This window comes from Panthera pardus, unplaced genomic scaffold, assembly GCF_024362965.1.
Source record: "Panthera pardus isolate Hobbes unplaced genomic scaffold, ASM2436296v1 HiC_scaffold_17, whole genome shotgun sequence".
Lineage (NCBI taxonomy): Eukaryota > Metazoa > Chordata > Mammalia > Carnivora > Felidae > Panthera > Panthera pardus.
This window is the reverse complement of record NW_026526732.1, coordinates 3,593,010-3,611,856: the sequence shown is the minus strand read 5'-3', so window position 1 is coordinate 3,611,856 and position 18,847 is coordinate 3,593,010. Positions and strand designations below refer to the sequence as shown.

The following is an 18,847-nucleotide window of genomic DNA, read 5'->3' as shown; positions in this document are numbered from 1 at the left end:
GAAAGGAAGGCAACATCGCCCAGCGAGCTAAGCAGCAGGTCAAACCCTAAAACAGGAGCGAGGTCTTCTCTGGAAAGCGGGCCAGCCTGGCACAGGCCTGCGAGCAGGACGCGGGGCCGCAAGGACGTTCCCTGCGGACCCTGTCACAGAGTCGGTTTCCTCTGAAAACCAGAAGCAATGTGTTAAGCATTTCTGAAAACCGCTCTGTGCTCGCTTCTGGTTTTCATACTAAAAACCTAACCTGGGCTTCTCGTACTTGGAATCAAAACAAAAATTTTACAGAAGTAAAATGTCTTCAATTTAAGAAAACTCCGAGGTAGGAGGCCTTACAAGAGATGTGTTATTTCTCCTCCGGAGGAAGAGTATTGGGGGAAACTAACATGTACTGAGCACCCATTTTACCGAGCAGGCAACTGGCAATCTGGGGAATTAAGCAGAGTTGACATCCGAGCCCAAACTGTACTCCAAAATCCAGGCTTCTAGTGTCCCACACTGCTTCTTGGGGACCCCTCATTCAGTCTACACTCGGTAGTCATCTGAGATACACAGACAGCAAACCTCAAGCTCCCGATGTCAGGGACAGAGAGATGAACTGGCCATCAGTTTTGGTATCAGGACAGGGGCATCACCGCCCAGGTGCTCCGTGCGAAGAACAGAAGGAAGGAGGGGCACACTCACCAGGCGGCATAGTTGAATGCCCGTCTGGAATTTCTTTTAATGCTTACGAACTGTTACCTGCTGAAAAGCAGAAGCCAATTACATTAACTTTTTTTTTTTCAAATGTATTTGCCCACTCCATAGTATTAAAGGATTCCAAAATATCATGACAGATAAAAGTGTAATTCCTCAAATTACTTGTGAAGTTTTAAATTAAAATACTGTAATAATAGGTTTCAGATAAATGCAAACCAGATTTAAGTTTATTTATTTATTCAGAGAGAAGGAACATGTGTGCGTGAGTTGGGGAGGTTCAGGGAGAGAGGGAGGGAGAGAACCCCAAGCAGACTCTACGCTGTCAGTGGAGCCCGATGTAGGGCTCGAACTCACAAACTCACGAACCCGAACCGTGAGATCCTGACCTGAGCTGAAACCAAGAGTCAGACGTTTAACGGACTGAGCCACCCAGGTGCCCCTGTAGAATGTTTTTTAAAGGTGTCTAAAATGTAGACTCACAGGGCTCCCGGCTGGCTCAGTCGGTAGAGCGTGGGACTCTTGATCCCAGGGTTGTGAGTTCGAGCCCCACGCTGGGTGTGGAGATGATTTCAAAACAAAATCTTTCAAAAGATAATAAAATAAAACGTAGACTCAAAATTCACCCTCAAGGAGACCATGGCTAACGGGTACCTTCTTACCTTTCCGGAATTTAATTTTGGAATTAAATTCCAGAAGAAAAATGGAATACACAGATAGGAATAAGAGCACTCATGTAGTTAGCTAAGAATACAGACCAACAGGGGCGCCTGGGTGGCTCTGTCCCTTAAGCGTCTGACTTTGGCTCAGGTCACGATCTCACGGTTCATGAGTTCAAGCCCTGCATGGGGCTCTCTGCCGTCAGCGCAGAGCCTGCTTTGAATCCTCTGTCCTTCCCCCCCTCCCCGCCCCTCCCCTGCTCATGTGCGCAAGGTCTCTGTCTCTCAAATAAACATAAAAAAAAAAAAAAAAAGAATACAGACCACCAATCTACAAAACCCTGAAGTAAATAACCAGTCGCAAAGAAAAAAGCTAAACCATACAAACTGAGTGTGAGTGTGGATAACGGCCCAGAGATGTGAGACACATCTTCGCAAGGCACACACCTCACCTGAGCCTTTCCCGGGCTGCAGAGCTCCCCCCGCCCCCCACCCCAACCTCAAGCAGCAGGGAGGCCCCCTGGAAGCATTCCTCTGCAGTCAGGCCAAGGGAATGTGAACAATCCAGACACCCAAGAGAACAGAGGTCACATCTGCTGGGGGTGCAGGAGATCCATAAATGGGGAAAAACGACTATAACAGCAGCTCAAAAACTAGATTCCCCTAAATGGAAGAATTCTAATGACAATCACTTTTTTTTTTTTTTTCCGAGTTCTTTCTCTTTCCAGAAATTCTTCCCTTTTATTTTCAACACATTGCCCTTTAATTCTTTGCCAAGAAAGGGGAACGGGTCTCAGACTCCAGCCACTTCCTGGTATCAGTGTTTCCAGAAGCTGTGCTTCCTGTCACTATAAAGAAACGCCTTCCGCAGCCAACCGGATGCTTTGGGTGCCCTCTGCTCCATCTCCCTGCCACCTGCAAAGGTCCTCGTGGGGGGCGGCCATGCCACCCTCCCGAGAAAGGCTGTCTCCCGGGGCTCACTCAGAGTCCCAGGCGGTGACGATGGCCCACGTGCTCGGTCATTTACTCTGTCCAAGGCACTACTGTTAATACTTGACGTTATGTCATTTCATCCCCAGGGCGTCGTATGACAGTCCACTGAGGGCTTGTCCTACCCCAGGTCCTCGGTAACCGCCTAACAAATAGAGATGCATACCCACTTTTTTTTTTTTTAATTTTTTAAGTTTATTTATTCATTTCGAGAGAGACAGAGGCAGCATGAGTCAGGGACAGGCAGAGAAAGAGCAAGAGAGAGGATCCCCAGCAGGCTCCACGCTGCCAGCACGAACCCGACGCGGGGCTTGAACTCACGAAGGGCGAGATCAATGAAACCAAGAGTCGGACGGACGCTTCGCCGACTGAGCCCCCCAGGCGCCCCCAGAGACGCACACCCACCTCTAAAACATCTGTTTCTTACCGAGAAGCTGCCAGCACCAAGGGACTGAGACACATCAACAAGGGCCGACACTGTGTCGGTAAAGAAAACAAAAAAACGAACAAGAGTAGACCGTCGGTGTCTCTTTCTACAGACGCACCTCCTCTGCGAGGTTTGCTTCCACCTGACAACGAAAGGCATTTGTAAAAGGTCGAGCTCATCCCGAAAGCCCGCACTCAGTGGCTCACTGTATTAGCGACGCGAGGTACTTCCCACCAGACTGCACCCAGATAACAAGTCGTCATACTAATTCCAAATCGCAAAGATTTGGCGAGGATGCGTTCTGCAAGGTTCCAACGCAACACAAAGACAATTAACAAAATCACGGAGGAAGAAAAAATGACAGATTTCCAAACGATGGCCCATTTGATAAAAAGAACAGAACAGTTACGAAACACAGAAGGTGCCAAAACTCTACAGCTTTGGCAGAATCGCATGAGAAACTTAATTCAACCAGAGCACGCACATTAATAGGGGCTAACTGTAACATAAGGACTTTCCCAGTGATCTGAACAAGTCCCTGAAGGCATCCGCACGGCTCAATCCTTTCCCCACCCATCCCTGTCCCCACGCTGGTGAGGGGACAGCCGCGGTCATCAGGGTTTTCCCTGAACACCCCAGGCTGCTCTGGAAAAAACAGCGCCTTCCAGAAAGAGGCCTAAAGCGGTGCAAAGCTGACAAGCTGTACATCTGCAAGGCTTAGGGTGTGGGGCACGGAGAGACCCCGGGAGCATGAATATACGGGCCAGAAAAGTTTGGGAGGGGAGAAGGCCGACATTTAAGGTTAGGAAAGGGTTTTCACAGAATCCAGTAACTAGGAAGGAAGTAGCAGCTAAAACAAAACCAATGGCTGGACTGGGAGGAAATAATATTAAGTGATAAGACAAAGAAAATGTCAGCAGTAGAAAGCAAAACACAGGAAAACAGGCAGGGCTGGAATCCAAACCAGGGAGGAAGGAAGAAACCCACTTAGAGACTTAAAACGGTGAGTATTAACTTGAAACTCGGAATAAAATCAGGGAAGGGACGAAACGGGAGGGTCTGAAGCATTCAGTCCCACCACGAAAGGCCCAGCCCGAGGAAGGGTTTCGGAGGTCAAGGACTGCCTTTCATCTGGTCTGCCCGGAGCGGCTCCCACACGAGCCCGGCTCAAGTTCATGCTGTCCCTGCCCTGGATGAAAAGCCACATCACTGCGACGCTAGACAGGATCATAAGAAACCGCCGTGGCCTCTGCGGAATGGTGCTAAGTGAGAAGACGACGCGAGGCTCCGCTTCCATTCACTGCAAGAGACTTAGAATGTGAAACCCACGTCTCCACAGGGAAGACACTGGGGTTCTTGCCAACACGTAGCGATTTCGACCAGATGAAGCTGGCTGGGAAGCTCTCCAGGGGCCTCCACAAAACTTCGTATCTTAACTGTGAGCCATAGACTGTATCAGAGTCGGAAAGTACGTTAAAATAGAAGTGGGGTTTTTTCTTTTTCCGTTTTCAGGTCGGTGCATGACGGACACACAGAGCTGACCGGACCAGGGGTCCTGATGCCCGTGGTTTTGTTTTGTTTTGTTTTGTTTTAATATTCACGGTCTGACATTTGGGGCTCTCGCGTAGAAATACGTGGGAGGCTAGAGGAAGACAGAAGTCAAGTGAACAGAGTTCAGGGGCTGAAAAAGCAAACTGTGATCTCAGTAGGAAGATGATAGAAAACACAGCAACAAGGGAAGACAGGATCAACCACAGAGCAGGGCGACTGGCGGTTAACTGGCATTTCAGTGAATTCTTACTTGGAAGTTTAATTTTTGAGTTGAGAGTAAATGATGTTAGTCCTGGTCCCCACTGCCATCCACGCCGAGCAGGGGCGGGGTCAACGCTTCCCTGAGTTTCTACCCAGTTTCCACAGGCAATTTACAAACAGACAAGGGTCCACTTTCACTGCCCAGCCTAACACGGGAATGTGTACGTGCGCGCTTACACGTTTTCCTTCTTTCCTATAGCAACGTACCCGGAAGATCCTTAGTATATTTGTGTCTCTGCGGCAAATTTCATTTAGCCAAGCCCCCGTGGATAGATCGTTATGTGGTTTCCAATACTCTCTTTCAAAATGATGCTGCAATGTTTTCATACCTCGCTAAGTCATTGTGCCCATGTGTGAATGTACCTGAATGATAAGTTCCCAGGAGAATTATTGGTTCGGTGGGTACATGCATTTTTAATACCGATCGATACGGCCAAATTGCCCGCTGCGAAGGCTGTTCCAACCAATACTCCCACCAGGAATGTAGGGGAATACTAGACTTGCCAATGGGTATTACAAAGTTTATTAATCTTTGCAAATCTGACAGGTGAAAATGGTACCATGGTGTTATTTTAAATTGCATGTAGTTTATCATTATGAGGTTGAACATCGTTTCATTTTTTTTTTTTATCGTTTATTTATTTTTGAGACAGAGAGAGACAGAGCATGAACAGGGGAGGGGCAGACAGAGAGGGACACACAGAATCTGAAACAGGCTGCAGGCTCCGAGCGGTCAGCACAGACCCCGACACGGGGCTCGAACTCACGGACCGTGAGATCATGACCTGAGCCGAAGTCGGATGCTTAACCGACTGAGCCACCCAGGCGCCCCACATCATTTCATTTTTCACATGGCCGTTTATTTCTCTCCCTAGGAACTATCTGTTCGTGTCCTTTGACTATTTTTTATTAGGTTCTTTTACTTTCTTTCACTTCTTTCACTTAACCATTTCCTGGAGTTCATTGTGTATCAAAGGAGTCAGCCCTACGCTGCGAGACGAGCGGTTAATGCTTCTTTCCAGAATGGACAATTTTGGTTTTTTCTACATGACTTCCTAGTTGTCCCCAAACCATTTTATTCAATAGTCTATTTTTACTCCTTGTAGAAAGATGACACTTTAAAATAGTCTAAATTCCTTTATGTGTCTGGGTCTGTTTTAAGAGTTTTCTATTCTGTTGCACTGGTTTATCTAGTCACATGTCACTACCACATTGTTTTAATTGCTGAGGTTTTAAAACGAGGTCTTTCCTTAATCTGCCTTAAAATAATTGGATAGGTTTAATCATGAGACGCAAAGAGTATTATCCCAAAAAGGCACGATGACCAATGAGACAAGAACGTTTCTGAGAGTAAACTTCTGGTCTTGGGACAAAAAGAAACTCTGAAAATGGATAGACTCCTCACAGCAATGATAAAATACGCAATTACCAACTCTAGGGAGCCACGGCAATCAAGCCTTGTGGATATCGTTTTAAATGTTTATTTTGGAAGCTGCCGGAACTATTAACACAGAAACACGTAATTACGTCACGTACAAATACGTTCGATTCGAATTCCACACACTCCTGATGCTTTTTGCCGGCGGACTGACCCGCTCTTCGTGCAAAATGGCTTCTCGCACAGGACTTACCAACTCTTAAAAGTCCAAATGTGCTTGCGGTTTTATAAATAATTCATGATATCCAGCACATGGCATTGTTTCAGCACTTCATAAGCAACCCTTTCTCTTCGCTAGCGTGGAAAATGTTTCTGTCGAAGTAAAAAGCTTTTTATCACTGCCTCAGGAAATAAAACAGAGGCATCCAGAATGCTCTGCACACACGTCCCCCTCCTTCCCATCAGCTCGTGCTGAGCTCACCGCCCCGGTGGCCCTGGTGCAGGAACACGCTGTGTTCTCTGTAACTCAGAAGCCCCGGTCATTGGTGCCAAAGAGCGTATTTGGACGATATAGGAAAAAAAAAGTGAATCAGATGATGCTTCAAGTTATGCTACAACTGGACAACCACATTACTTATTTCATTACTGCCTTCCTTCTGGGGAAATTAACATTCTTAAAGGACCATTTTGATCACACTCTCCCACCTAAACACCTTCGCTTGCTTATTCATTAGACCTATTGTCTAATTGCTTGGCAATGTACTAGGCATTGAGGTTAAGAGAATGAATGAAACATGCTCCCTGCCCACGGGAAGGCAGGGAGACAAACACTAAGTGGAAAAGTACAAGTCCCCGGCATTGCGGGGTGAGGGGTGGGGACACCGAGGAGGGGATTCCGGGAGGCCTGCGGATGGCCACTGGACGGAGCCACCCCCCCCCCCCCCCGCCGCCCCCGAGATGTCTGGGCCTGTAGGAAGTGGAGGGGAGACGAGGTAGAGGCAGAGAGGGACTCACAGCACAGAGAGCTTCGTCCCGTGGGCGATGATGCCGTTAAAGAGCGTTCTCTCACCTGCGCACCCCTCTCCAATGGTCCCTGCCCAGAAGGTGTCATAATTGCTTCCGATCTTGCCCGGACCCCGTGTTAGACAGCAGCTCCCCGAAGGCAGGGAGGAGCTCTGTGCAGATGCAGTTTTCGCCAGTGAGTAGGACAGCGACGGGAACACAGACGCTGGATGAACATTTGCCTGTTACGTGGTGACCGCATGACACGGTGGTCTTGGGCGCCTCCCACCCCGTCCCTGGTATAAGCACGGGGTGACCCCCACACGAAGACTGGACGGCCTTTGCCCAGTCTGTCACGCCAGCTTGATCTCCCACTTCTCCTCTGCGTCAAGCCCTCGCACCAAACCACCCTGCGCCCCTGGGCCTCCGTCTAGGCCCTTCCATCTCTGGGGCACCTTTCCCTCCCTCAGCTCCAGGCACCCCACACCTTTCCACCCGCAGGACCCCCCTCCTCCAACTTCTTCCTGCTGGGCAGTCGTCATCAGGACTTGCACTGAGAGCTCCAAAGTGTCCACACTTCATAGTTCCACGTATTTGCGCCTGGACCGAGCGTGTGCATTTACTCCCGCAATTCTCTCCGCACACGGTCACCGGGCCAGCGGGAGTCCCAGGACCTTCCTCCTAAACAGCTCTCGTCACCCCCTCCCGGGCGGACTGTCCAGCTACTGCCCCCCACAGGGGCCCCGCGGGGACCCTCCGGGCGGCTCATCTCCTGTCGGTTTCCCGCCCCCCCTGCACCTGACGCCCCGCGGCACCCACGCCTCCTCCCGCAGCTCTCCACCTGGGAAGAGGCAGCTACCAGTGTCCCGCTTCCATTCCGCGCCTCCTCTCAGGCTTGCTCTGTTCCTTCTCCTTTCTTCAAACTCCTCGGCAGTAACATTGTCGTGTCCGTCCCACCTGCAGAAAAGCCAGCTCTCCGCTCCCGGCCGGGGTGAGGCCTGAGGCCAGGGGGCTCGCTCTCCCCTTTCCTGCCCTCAGGACTTCGAGGGCCCTGTGCCTTCGTCTCCGCTGACTCTTCACCCCCCAAAAACGGGCCTCCGTGTCTGCCCCCCCCGGGGCTGTGCTCGTGTACTTGACCTCGGGGGCATCTGACTTCTCCGGTGCCCCCTTCCCACGCGGGTGGGGCCGGTTCTGATGCGTTTCTCCCCCTCTCTGCCTCAACCCCCACTCCGGCCTCCCATGGCTCTTCCTTCTGCTCCTGGGACACAGTCTTCTGTGTCTTTGGCTCCCAGCAGGTCACCATTCACAACGGCCACCGTGTCATTCCACACCCCCTACGGGGGAAGCCACCACGACCTACAGCCGTCTGGGCTGGACTCCTCCAGCTCTGCTCGCAAGACCTCACAGTGCACAGGGGCCCCGGGGCCACACACGCACTGGAGCCCCCAGGTCACCCCTGCACAGGGACCCCGGGGCCATGCTCCCACTGGAACCCCCGGGCCACCCTTGCACAGGGACCCCGGGGCCACACTTGCACTGGAGCCCCAAGCCACCCTTGCACAGGGACCCCAGGGCCACACTTGCACAGGGACCCCCAGGGCCACGCTCGCACTGGGGCCACGGCCACCCTCGCACAGGGACCCCAGGGCCACCCTTGCACGGGGACCCCGGGGCCATGCCTGCACTGGAGCCCCAGGTCATCCTTGCACAAGGACACCAGGGCCACGCTTGCACTGGAGCCCCGGGTCACCCCTGCATAGGGACCCCAGGGCCACGCTCACACTGGAGTCCCCGGGCCACCCTCGCACAGGGACCCTAGGGCCACACTTGCACAGGGACCCCGGGGCCACACTTGCACAGGGATCCCGGGGCCACGCTTGCACTGGAGCCCCAGGTCACCCTCGCACAAGGACACCAGGGCCACGCTCGCACTAGAGCCCCAGGCCACCCCTGCACAGGGACCCCGGGGCCACACTCACACTGGAGCCCCCAGGTCACCCTCGCACAGGGACCCCCGGGGCCACGCTCGCACTGGAGCCCCAAGCCACCCTCACACAGGGACCCCGGGGCCACGCTCGCACTGGGGCCACGGCCGCCCTCACACTGGGGGCCAACCCCGTGACTGTAAACACCAGGACCACTCTCTGCTCCCAGCCTCCATCCAGGCACCCACCCTCCGGGCACCCACCCTCCGACTGCCAGACTTTTCTCACCAGCTGCCTTCTTAGCGTCTCCACTAAGTGGTGCCGTAGGCACCTCGGACTTAAGGCTGCCGAACACAACACCCGCTCCCTGGCCGTCCTGGCTGCCCCTTCCTTTTCCCTCTGTCCACACACCCATCCCACCGCTCGCCCGGCTCACTCTGCCTCCCAGCGCCTCCCGAAGCCACATTCCAGCTCCAAGCTGTCACCCCCCACCCCCGTCTCCTGTCCTGCCCACCACAGTGGCCCACGTGCGCTCCGTCTCCCCCACAGCCCCTCCGTTCACTCACCAGACCACAGCTAGAACGGGCTTCTTAGATCAGAGCACACAACCCCCAAGGGCTCAAAACCTTCCAGGACCTTCCCCCGCTGGTACAGCCACGTGCAACTTCCCCCCAACTTACGAAGCCCCACGCTGGCCCGTGGGCTCCGTCCGCTCTGCTGCTCTGCTGGGTGCCCCCGCGCCTCATTCTGTCCTCTAACCTGCCTCTCCCTCTGCCTGGGACACTGCACGCCTGGCCGCACCGGCCGCTCAGAGCCCAGGTGAAGGTCCCCTCCCCAGAGAGACCGCCACAGGCCACGTGAACTAAAGGAGCCACCCCGGCACCTCTGGATTTTAACCTAACGCGTAGCTCTGGTGATATTCGGCACTTCTGATGCTCTATGGGGTTTCTTTCCTTTGCGTGCTTGATGGGTTGGCGTCTACACCACAGAGTGCAGGCACCCTACGGTCAGAAACCCCCATCACCAACCACAGCGCTTACCTAAGAGCAGGTTGGCGATTCTGATGCTTCCGGTTCGTTTCTTCCTTTTCTCTGGGCAAAGACCCACCACCAGCACCAGCCCCGAACTCACTCACTCACTCTCTCTCTCTCACACACACCCCTTCCCAATCCAGAATGGAACCATCTGCCTTACCCAGTCCCTAGGCTTCCGTTCCAGGTGCATGCTCCTGGTCTCCCTTCGGCCTCCAGCCTGACCTCACTGGCAGAGGACATCAGCCCCCGGACCCTGGTCACACAGAAGCCCAGTGCAACCACAGGACGCGGCGTCTCCCTGCCTCTCTACCTTACCTCTCCTCCCGGCGTGGGGTCTTTCAGAGAGGTTCACGCTAAAGGAGAAGCAGGACATCTCGAGTGTCAACCCAGGAGAAGCGTCTCTCCTCACCACCCCCTCCCCATGCCTCACCCCGAGCTGTTTTCTGACAGCAGCCTCTGGATGGGGCCCTCGGCTGGCCAGCATTGGGTCCCCAAGGCTTCGCTCCCCCACGCCCCGGGGCCACCCTCGCACAGGGACCCTGGCTGGAAGCACCCCGCCGCCTCAGACCCCTGCTGGCTCCTCGGTGAGATCTTTTCAGGGCCCTCCAATCAGAAAGCGCTCAGCCCTCCGTCCCCAGGACATCCTGTCCTGCCTCTGCCAGGCAATGACCATGTGCGCAAGCCCTGCCTGTCCCTCCTGCGAGCTGTGTGCTCCCGAGAGCGAAGACTGTCTCACGCACGGCGGATTCCTGGCACCCTAGGACAGAGGCCAAGGCCAAGTCAGTTTTCAATGAGTGGCCTTCAATTTCTAAGCTCCTTCTACACAAGCACCATGTTGTTTTCTGGGTTTTTTCACCTTTGAATTTCCAAAATAAATACGCGAGCGCCTTCGATAGGTACGTCAGCCGCTCTTGGGCTCGGGATACAACCAAGAGAGCCGAGGTCCTGCCTGAGGCTCTCACCAAGCTTGCTTTCTGCACTGGAAGGACAGGCAATAATAAACAAGCGAGGCAGTAAATGAGCAAGAGAATTCCAGAAAGCGGTAAATGCTACAAATAAAATCAGAGTGCTAGGCATCGTGTTTCCTCAGTAAGATCTCGAGCTGCTCTATCACTAGGGGGTTTTCCCTTACACCAATTTAGATCAGCTGGGGGAGCCTGATTTACATTTTAAAAGGAAATTAAAATGTTTTGAATCACAACTAAGAGCTTTCCTTTTAAGGGAGAAATATTCCTTTTTCATGAAAATGGTTTTTTTCTTTCTCTCTCAGATGGCAAGAACTGTTTTTACACAAACAAAAATTAACCATGTATTGATGAAATGTTTGTCACACCAGGTTTCACCTGCTTTCACAGTAAACAAAGCCCTAACATTTGCTTACCTATCTAGTGCAGTGCATTTTTTTTCCTTGTGATAAGGAAGGACTTTTGAGATCCACATTCTTTTTTTATTTCTTTTTTAATGTTTTTAATGTTTATTCATTTTTTTTTTGAGAGACAAGGAGAGAAAGAGCGGGGGAGGGGCAGAGAGAGACACACCCAGAATCCAAAGCAGCCTCCAGGCTCCGAGCTGTCAGCACAGAGCCCGACGCGGGGCTCGAACTCGGGGCTCGAACTCATGACCGCCGGAGCCACCCAGGCGCCCCTTGAGATCCACATTCTTAGCAACTTTCAAATCCGCAACACTGTATTATCAACCACAGTCACCACGTTGTTACACTGCCAGGGCTTACTCATCTTATTGAAATGCAGGTCTTTTCCTGAGGGATACAAAAAGGTTGATGTATAAAAATATCTGAGGTTAAGGCTCCAGACCGACGGAAGACATGGTCTTCTCCTGTTTCCACTGTCTCTCACTTAGATTTGCAGGGATTATCTTTGTTCATGTAGGTCGTTTGAAACTAAAAAAGGAGTGCTGCGAAATTTAAATTAACGCGCCAACACGGTTCCCCACCGTTTAAACAGCTCGGCCCCGGGGGCTTTTAAGCCCTTCTACGTGCTCGGGCCAGAACAGACCCTGTCGTCTCCAGGGACAGAGCTCTGCCATGACCTGCACCCTGGCCTGGCAGGAAAAATTCACAACTCTGCCTTGCTGGCTGTCTTGGGACGTATCCAGTGGCTGTCTTGGGACGTATCCAGATCTGTATTTCAAGTCCTCTGAAGGAACAGTCCTCGTTATTTTCATCTCTCGCCAACAACCTGCACCCAGTAGGGGCTCAATATTTACCTGTTGGCTGCCTGTTAGCGGACTTGACCTCCGAGACGCGTGTGTGGAGTGCACGCACAAACCTGCCGTGTCATTTTCCTTGCTCCCTCCGTCCCCTCTTTGACCAGCCAGCACCTTCCTCTTCCTACAGCTCTGCACCGTTCGCAGTGGCCCGGCTGTAGAGACAGGGGCATCTGTGAAGGAGACTTGCCAGACTTCTGCACGTCCTCAAGTCTTGTCCCCCTAGGGATATCTCCGGCACCTTCCACCACAGCACCGAATGCAGGCAAGGGGAGCCGTATTTTCCAGAAAACTGCAGCTTATACTGGTCTATCGCAGCATGACTTTTTAGCTCTCCTCTGCACACACAGGCGCACACAGGCACACACACACACACACACACACACACACACACACACACAGCGGCAAAGTGGACTTCTCCATTCTCTCTAGGAGAATCTGGATTCTCCAGGTGCAGAGATTCTGTTCTACTCCAGCCAACAACTTTCCAAGCAGTGACGGGCTGAAGCCCGGAGCCTGAGGGCAAGGTCAGAGGTCAACACGTGAAGGTAGTTGGCTGACGAGGGGGGAGGGGGAGAGTCGGGCATGGCTTGAAGAGGGTGGCCTGTGACCACTGACCTTCTAGAGCTGGGCATCAATGCTACACCTGCCTCCAGGAGGCTCCTCGCGGACACGGCCCGGCCAGGGCAGTCCCCGGCAACCGGCAGTAGGTTTGAATAAGCACACGCTCTGTGCATTTACTGACTGAACCAGTGAGTCAGTGGGAACCGAAACGCACAGCCAAAATGGACAGGAGCGGAACCAGGATATCAAACTTCCAAACACGACTCGCTTTTTGACGATGACGGAAATGAAACCCGCATTCCTAGAAACAGTAATTGGACACAGCAGCCTTTACGTGACAACTTGACTGTTAGACCCAGGAGAGACCAACCGGAAAGGGAATAAAGGGAATACGCACACAACAATTAAGGTACACCTGTATACATTTGCGCATTTTTACATGCTTAGAGAATCCAGAATTTTTTTTTTCAAAAAGGCTCATTTTTACCGACAAACATCAAAAAAGCCTGCCGAGATTTCGGTACTCGGCAGTTTCGACAGGTGTGGTTTATCCTGTAGTGAGACAGAAACAAAGACCCCACAAGCAGCAGAGCAGAAACCCACCGCCGACCTTTGGGCATCCCTCCACCTCGTCCCATTTCTGCCTGAGGCAGGTCTAATAAGAGATTTTGCTTAAGAGCAGCCCCTTCATACTCACGACCCAGGTAATGTCCCAGAGAAGCCTTTTATAGCCCCCTGTTCTTACTTAAACCCCAGGCTGCTCCTCGCTGACTTGGTCAGGGGGAAGAAAACAGATACACAAAGACAAAATCCCAGCAACTCTGGAGGGTGTTTATCCGCGGTCTTCTCCCAGCCAGAACTTTTGGCAGAGTGGGTCCCTCCTGATGGCTTTCTTCTCTAGGTCTTCTGTCCTTCCAAAGGGGAAGCCTGCTGGGTCCCCCTAGGACAGCCCCAGCCAGCCTGAACTGTTCATCTTTATACCGCCCCAGACATCCCTGGCAAACGCCCCCACCCCAAAGTAACAAACTGCAGTAAGGGGCAACATACAAACAGAAACCTCAACATTTTCGAGAGCTCGGTTCCATCTAAACGCCTGCCCCCATCTTCTTACCACTCCCCTCTCCCCCAAAACAGTGTTCATCCCAGATGAATGGAGGTAACCTTCCCTTCCCCACCCCCCCCCCAACACACTCCAGCTACCAAACGTGAGAAGCAGATGTTAATGTAGAACGCACAGTGCAGGTGGAAGGGGACAGACAGGAACCCCAGTCCTAGGCCCATGGCTTACCCAGCGCACTTCAGAGCTCCCTGGGAGCTCACCCCACCAAAAATTCGGGGCAAATGGGTGTCCGTTTCAGTAAGAAAAAATGCCCGCAACTAAGGGCAGCAGGCCCGGCCCCTCGTGCCCAGACCACGTCCCTCCCCAACTGAGCATCTAAGAGTCAACCACGACCCGCGGGCGGGGGGGCTGGAGGAGCTGGGGAGCTGCACGTCAGACAAGGGGAGACGCCTGCTAGAGGAGTCGGGGGGGGGGGGGGGTGCCGGGGGCGGGGGGCAGTCCAGGGCCCACGTCCGGCGTCCTATCAGGTCCGCCGGCAAGTAGCAGAGACGGCCGCCGGCAGCCGGTGACCGAGGCGCGCGCGGCGCGAGAGGCCACTGGGCCACGCGGCCGCGGTGGTACCGCCCGCGCCCGGGGGGCGGGATCGCCGGGGGCTGCTGGGCCCGCGCAGGACCCGCTCGCAGGCCCAGGGGCTGCACCCCAGGGGCGCTCAGGCGGGCAGCGAACCCAGACAAGTGCCGGCAGCGAGGTAGGGCTGGACCCCAAGTGCCCAGAGGCGAAGACCGGCCGGGGCTGGGGAACGAGCGGCGGACGGGAGCCAGAAGCCAAAACGGCGACCCTGGAGAGTGTGCCGAGAGCAGGCGCCGCGGAAACGCGGTTCCCCAGCGAGCAGCAGACAAAGGCTCGGGTGCGCACGCGGTGGACGGTGGCGCCCGGGCCCCGCGCTGAGGGCCGCGGAAACCCGCGCCCACCCCGGCCGGGGCCGGAGTCGCCCGGTGCCCCGCGGGCGCGACCTCCGCCGTCCCCCACTCCCGGCCGCGGGTCTCCGGCCCTCACCTTGCTCGCCCTCCATCCGCGACAACGGCGATCCCCCCTTCCGCGCACCGGGTGTCTCTTCCCTCGGCATCTCCCGCCTCCTGCCTTCTAGCAAACCTCTGCCTTGACTATTCTGCTCAGCCTTGCCCCCCTCCCCCGCGACACGCCTTCCACCACCCCTGCTCCCGCGCGCTCTCAGCCCCGCACCCGGGGCCGGGGAGGCGGGGCGGCCGCGGTCGGCCCGGGGGTCCGAGCCGGCGGCGCCTTGCTCCTCCACCCTAACGCCCCATTGTCCTTGCCTCAGCAGCCCAAGCACCGGCTCAAGCCCAGGATGGAGACAAAGTGGACTCTTGGCGGAGGTGCACCCGTTTCACTCTGCGAGCCCAGGCTCCGGAACAGGGTCACTGCAGGGGGGCGGGGAGGGGGGGAAGCGGCCCCCGCGCCCACACCGACCCCGGGGGACCGCGACTGCCTTCACCTTGGGGAGCGCGGAGCGCGGGGTCCCGGCCTGCCCTCCCTCGGCCCGGGGACCCAGCGGGCGGGACCCCCAAGCGCAAGCCCACCGGTCCCAGGCTAAGGAGAGAGGAGCCCGGCGTAAGGGGTCACGGAGTAGAGACCAGGACGACGTGCCGGGCAAGTGTGGCCACAAACAGCACCGGGGGACCCGAGGCCGGCGGCGGGTCCCGCTCTCACCGCGCGGCGCCCGCCGCCCTGCCCGGTCACCCGTCGTCCCCCCCCCCCCACCCCACCCCACCCCCCGGTAAGCGCGCGGAGCCTGGGAAACCCGGGCGTCCCGGCGCGGACGGACGCTCCCGCGCGCCACCAACGCGCCCCGAGCCCCCCGCGAAGCCCGCTGGGCGCCCAGTGTCCCCCCCCCCCAACCCCGGCCGCGGGGAACGAGGAGCCCGGCACTTACTGGGGCTCAGGAAACACTCCGTCAACCTTCGGAAGCAGCTCGCGTTATTAGAAGGTCCATCTTCCATGTCGGAGCCGAAGAGCAGGGGCGACGCGGCGGCGAGGGCGAAGCCGGCGCCTCGGGGCCGCCGCGGGGTTCGGCCGCCGCCGCCTGGGCTGGGGCCGGGGCAGCCCCCGCCGGCGCCCGGGAAGCCGGGGGAGCCCGCGCGGCGGGCGGCCGGGCCGAGCGGGAGCCGGAGCCCGGCGCGGGCCGGGAGCAGCAAACCCTGAAGCGCGGAGCAGAGGAAGAGCCGCCGCCGCCCGCCGCCGCGGGGATTGCCGCCGGGAGGGACGCTCAAGCGAGCTGCCGCCGGGGCTCCGCCGCCGCCAGCATCGCCGCCGCCTCCTCCAGCCGCCGCCGCCGCGCCCTCCCTTCCTGGGAGACGCACGGGGAGGTGAAAGGCAGATGAGGAGGGGAGAAGAGAAGGAGGGGGCGGGGGGGGCGGCGGCCAGAAGTAAAAGGAAGATGGAGAGGAGGAGGAGGAGGGGACAGGGGAGGAGAGGGCGAGCGCGAAGGGAGCGCGGGCCGAGACCCAGCCGCCGCCGCCGCCGCCGCCGCCGCGCGCACACGGGGCGCCCGGGCCCCCGGCGGGGCCGGCGCGGCCTGCGGAGGAGGGGGGCGGGCGCGGGGGCGCGGCTCGCTCGGCCCGGCCACGGCCAGGCCGTTCGGGGGCCGGGCCCGGGCCCGCCGCGCTCCCCCCGCCGGCCGCGCCGCGCCAGGGCTCCGGGCGGAGTTTGCCGGGGCCGGGGCCGGGCTCGTCCTCGGCCGCCGGCAGGGGGGCCTGGGGGCGGGGAGCGAGCGGCTCCGCGGGGCTGGCCATGGCCCTCCTCCCCGGGCCGCGCGGCGGGGCCGGCCGCCGGCGGGAGGGGCGCGCCGCGGGCCCGGACTCGGCGGGCTCCGCCCCCGCGGGACCTGCCCTCCCCGGCCGGTCGGCCCGAGCGCGGGTCCGGTGCTCCTCTCCGGTCTTCCGCCGCCCCTCGCGGCCCAGTCCTCACATGGCGTCCCGCTCCGGGTGCGGGAGGACCTGGGGCCGGGCGCGAGTCCCCGGCGGCCGGCTGGCGCGCGCGATCGGCGTGCTCCCGGCCGGGGCGAGGGGCCGCGGAGACGCTGCCTGCAAGCGTGGCGTGGTTTGTGCGCGCTCCGGCGGCCGAGCCTCGGCGACTGCTCGAAAGCAGCGGAGAAAAGCGCCGCAGTGCCGCTGCCCGTGGAGGAGGTGGCGGCGGCGGCGGCGGCGGCTGCAGAAGACGCCCACTGGCGGAGCGGGCGCTCCCCACGCCACCGCCGCCGCCCGCGCCCGCGCCCACGTAGCGCGCCCCGCCGCCGCTGGGTCCCCCGGCGCCGGGTCCCCGCACCCCCGCGGGCCTCTGCGGACGCCGGGCGTCCTGGCTGGGGTGGGGGGCGGGGGAGCTCCTGCGTCTCTGCGGGGCGTCGTCACATCTGGGTCTGGTGTTCCGGGTTCTAAATCCGCCGCCCAGCAGCTGCGCCAGCAGCTGTGCTCCGCTGGGCAAGCCACGTCGGCCTGCCCCTCGCCCGAGCCAGGGAACCCTCCTGGTGGCTGGCCAGCAGCTCCGACCGAGCTGGGCTCAGAGCTCCCGGGAGAGGAGTTCAAACTCGGACGTTTGGTTGGAGTTTAAATCAACGCACAGTGTTTCCCATAAACTAAGATTTAGTAAGTCTGTCCATCCCCGCGACTCCCTTTGCGATACACACTTTAGAACGAACTTGGTGTGCACAGCCCAGTTTGCCCCGGGTGAGGTCAGAGAATGGACAGGGCAAACTGTGGCTCAAAAAAGAAACACTGTAAGATGGTCACCCCAAAGCCCTGAGGACCGCCTCGTCACCTGCGGCTCTTTTGCACAACATCACCCACCCCACCCCCGCTCCCTCCTTCCCAGCCCGAATCCAAACAGTTGCTGCCGACGGGAAATGAGCCGCCCAATGGGCGCTCAGAACAAGAAGCCGCCAGAAGTTTGGGAAGTTCAAGCGCCCGAGCGCACTGATGCGCAGGTGCCTGCGTGCGGGAAGGCGCGCTGCGCGGGGTCACCAATGCACTCGGGGTCCGACAGGGGGGCGACAGGCCTGCTGCCCCACGGAGGGACGGGCTGTCCAGACTCCCTCGACCAGGTCCCCTTCCCGGGAGTGGAGCGCGCGCACCGGAGCCCAACTTGCACGACGGGCAGGGCGGGCACCTGAGCGCAAGGCGTGCGCGGCGGTGCGGCCGCGTGGCTGACACAGGGCCCGGGGCGCGCCCTGCAGCCGGGCGTTTCTCGCTTTCCATGGCTTCTTCCGACCGTCCAGCTTCCAGGTGTTTTTATTTTGAAGCGTGCTCCAGATCCTTCCCTAGTCCCTGCTTCTTCCCCACTCCCATCCAGACACCCACAGTGGGAAAGGACATATTTGTATTTGCACCAGACTGGGCAAGTGGGGCGCCTGGGACTTGATGCGACTCCCCTCTCCCAGCAAAGGCTGTGGGCGTTTCAGCAACCGCGGGGCGCACGCGGAGCGCTGCCCGAAGCGGGCGTCAAGCCCTGGCTCTCACTGGATCGTAATCCCTAAATTTTCGAAACCGGAAAAAGATTCTGGTGACTCTTACCTTGCAGAGTGGGTATTTTTACCGCTGCCTTTGCTTTTTTTTCGACGAAGAAAAAACTAGAACAATGCTGCCGGGTCTGGTGCCGAAGCCTCCGGGCCGTCGCATCGGAGAGGCGCAGACCCGGACTCCGGGATTCTCGTGGGCGTCGGGACTCCGCACCCGCTGCGGACTTGGCCTCGCGGGCAGGGTCTCCCCAGGGCTCGAGGGCACGCGTCTCTCCTCGAAGTGTTTGCTGTTCGTTCTTTTACGCGCCAAACTTTTCTTCTTGTCGGTTACGTTTCTTTTGTTGCCTTTTGGAGCGATTAAAGTGACCTTCCCATTATAAGAAAATGTACAAGTAATTCGAATACAAGCCTCCATATGGGCGCGGGAAGCGGGGCGGGAACCATCAAATACTTGCTCTCTGGGTCTTTTTTAAATCAGAACGCAAACTTTAGTGTTTTCTCTAACCCTTTTCTGGCATCAAACTTCATTCTATTTTCCGTCCTTCTTTCCTC

At 57.4% G+C, this 18,847-nt stretch overlaps 1 protein-coding gene and 1 non-coding gene across 6 annotated transcripts in view; one reads left to right on the top strand and one right to left on the bottom strand.

Annotated features, from left to right (window-relative positions):
* PDE10A (phosphodiesterase 10A) overlaps positions 1-18,847 on the bottom strand; it is a 599,454-nt gene that overhangs the window by 275,971 nt on the left and 304,636 nt on the right. For 3 of the 5 annotated variants that reach the window (XM_053904295.1, XM_053904296.1, XM_053904297.1), the window contains exon 1: positions 15,719-16,676. The exons of the other annotated variants lie outside the window; for them this stretch is intronic. In XM_053904295.1, coding sequence (XP_053760270.1) covers positions 15,719-16,577 — 859 coding nt within the window. In that variant the 5' untranslated portion in view covers positions 16,578-16,676. Of the gene's footprint in view, positions 1-15,718; positions 16,677-18,847 lie in introns of those variants that run through there. 5 annotated transcript variants of the gene reach the window in all.
* TRNAK-CUU (transfer RNA lysine (anticodon CUU)) lies at positions 1,179-1,251 on the top strand. Its single transcript has one exon. It is a non-coding gene; the product is annotated as a tRNA-Lys (tRNA).